The 2,677-nt window shown below is 56.4% G+C and overlaps 1 protein-coding gene across 1 annotated transcript in view; it reads right to left on the bottom strand.

Annotated features, from left to right (window-relative positions):
- Nucleotides 1-2,677, bottom strand: part of MOB3A (MOB kinase activator 3A) — an 11,672-nt gene that overhangs the window by 910 nt on the left and 8,085 nt on the right. The window contains exon 3 of the mRNA XM_021708339.1: nucleotides 65-267. Coding sequence (XP_021564014.1) covers nucleotides 65-267 — 203 coding nt within the window. The remainder of the gene's footprint in view (nucleotides 1-64; nucleotides 268-2,677) is intronic.

The following is a 2,677-nucleotide window of genomic DNA, read 5'->3' as shown; positions in this document are numbered from 1 at the left end:
GGGGCCGGATGTTCCCTCGGGAGGGGCCCCGCTCCCCTGCCGGCGCCCGCCCCCACCCCCTCACCAGGGGCTCCAGCTCCTTGGCGTCGATGAGGCCGAACTCCCGGACGAAGTAGTAGAAGTGCTTGTAGCAGGTGTTGACGTGCGCCTCGGAGCCCATCTGCGCGATGCGGTCGAAGTGGTGGATGTACACGTGCACGAACACGCGGAACAGCCGCGACAGGATCTTCCGCACCGTCTGCAGGAAGTTCTTGGGGAACGGCGTGCCTGGGGGGGGACGGGGCGTCAGGACCCCGGGGAGCGAGAGGCTCCGCCAGTCGGTTCAGAGAAGGAAAGCGGGTCAGGGGCTCACGCCGGTCATCTCGGCGCTTTGGGAGGCGGAAGCAGGAGAAGTGCTTGAGGCCAGGAGTTCGCGACCGGCCTGAGTAGCAGAGTGAGACCTCATCTCAGGCAAAAATTTCAAGTCCGCTGGGCGTGGTGGCGGGTGCCTGTAGTTCAAGCTGCTTGGGAGGCGGAGGTGGGAGGATCACTTGAGCCCAGGAGCTGGAGGATGCCAGGAGCTGTGACTGCACCACTGCACTTCAGCCTTGGCAACAGGGTGAGACCCCAACTCAAAAAAAAAAAAAGAAAGAAAGAAACCCTAAAAGCAAGAAAAAAATTCTTAAAGTTTTCAGTTCAAACGTTTATCAAAGAAAAACATTAGCCAGGCACATAGGCCCATACCTGTCATCCCAGTGCTTTGGGAGGCGGAGACAAGAGGATCACTTGAGCCCAGGAGTTCAGACCAGCCTGGGCAACATAGCAAGACCCCATCTCTACAAAAATACTAGGAAAAAAAAAAAGAAAAAGAAAAACGCCTGTGGTTTAGGATGAAGTACTGACTTCTCATCAAGAAAGAGACATGCAGCCAGGCTCAGTGGCTCAGCCTGTCATTCCGCGCCTTGGGAGCCTGAGGTGAGTGGATTGCCTGAGCCCGCGGATTCGAGACCCGCCCAAGCAACTTGGCGAGACCTCATCTCTACAATCAATCAAAAAATCAGCCAGGCGTGCTAGTGTGCACCTGTAGTTCCGGCTACTCGGAAGGCTGAGGCGGAAGGATCGCCGGAGCCCAGCAGGTCGAGGCTGCGGTGGCCACAAGTGGCCGCTGCACTCCAGACTGGGTGACAGAGTGAGACTCCGACTCAAAAATAAATAAATAAATAAAAAGAAAGAGACATGCCACTAGACAAGGCACAGCAGCTCGAGCCCATAATCCCAGCACTTTGGAAGGCTGAGGCGAGAGGATTGCCCAAGTCCGTGGGTTCGAAACCAGCCTGGGCTACATGGTGAGACAACCCAGAAGGCTGAGGTGGAAGGACTGCCTGAGCCCAGCAGATTGAGGCTGGGTTGGTCATGAGCATGCCCCTGCACTCTAGCCTGGTAGTTGGAATGAGAATCCAACTCCCAAAAAAAAGGGCAGATGTCATATGTGCAACTGAAGATGGCGACAGCGCGGAATACCTAGCCTCGTGGGGTGGGGGGCGGGGGTCACCCGTGTCTCTGCTAATGGCGTTGTCAGCTGCTAGAAGCTTTCGGCAGGCAGCATCCACCTCGATTTTTGTTTGTTTTTTTCAGAGGCAGGGTCTTGCTCTGTGGCCCAGGTTGGAGTGCAATGGCATGACCAGAGCTCACTGCAGCCTCTAGCTCCTGGCCTCAAGTGATCCTCCTGCCTCAGCCTCCTGAGTAGCTGAGACTACAGGCGCCAGCACTTTGTTTTTGTAAAGATAGGGTCTTACTATGTTGCCCAGGCTGGTGAACTCGTAGGCTCATGCAATCCTGCTGCCTCAGCCTCCCAAAGTGCTGAGATGGCAGGCGTGAGCCACCATGCCCGGCTCAAGGTACATCATAGACTCCGAGCTGGGGGACTGTCCTGCCAAGGGCAGGGTGGTCTTGAAGCATGGAGGGTCTCTATACTGGAGGTTAAAAGATCCGAGAGGCTGTCTAGCGCACACCAGCAGGCATGCTGGCTTGACACCGAGGAACTCTTGGTCTGATGGCGACACCCGCCTCCTCTGTGTTGCTTCCCTCTGAGGGGCATGAGGGTGACGGGAGGGGGCTGAACACAACCAGCTTGGGAGACAGCTCAGAAATGGGAGCCCGAGGGCTTCACCGCCACACTGGCGAGGCCTCACACAGGGTCTCAAGGCCACGGTTGGAGGGGCACACCGGCCCGGCTCCCATCTGTGAGAATAAAGTTTTTTTTTTTTTCTTTGAGTTGGAGTCTCACTCTGTCGCCCAGACTGGAGTGCAGTGGCCACTCCCGGCCACCGCGGCCTCGACCCGCTGGGCTTCGGCGATCCTTCCGCCTCAGCCTTCCGAGTAGCTGGAACTACAGGCGCGCGCTACCACGCCCGGCTAGTCTTTGATTTATTATAGAGACGCGGTCTTGCCAAGTTGCCCAGGCGGGTCTCAAACCCGCGGGCTCAGGCAATCCACTCGTCTTGGCCTCCCAAAGTGCTGGGATGACAGGCTGAGCCGCTGAGCCCAGCCAGTGAATAAAGTTTGGTTGGTACACAGCTGCGCCCTTGGTTTGTTTTGTCGCGACCATGTCATTCCTACCAAAGTGATTTTCCCGTGCTCTTCCCATCAGTGTGCTCCTTGCCAAATTACAAGAATTCACTTTTTTTTTTTTTTTTTT

The sequence above is a fragment of the Carlito syrichta genome, unplaced genomic scaffold, assembly GCF_000164805.1.
Source record: "Carlito syrichta isolate Samal-C Ts95f unplaced genomic scaffold, Tarsius_syrichta-2.0.1 Scaffold135791, whole genome shotgun sequence".
In the NCBI taxonomy this organism is placed as follows: domain Eukaryota; kingdom Metazoa; phylum Chordata; class Mammalia; order Primates; family Tarsiidae; genus Carlito; species Carlito syrichta.
Note: the sequence above shows the minus strand (reverse complement) of the source record. Positions and strands in the feature narration are given on the sequence as shown.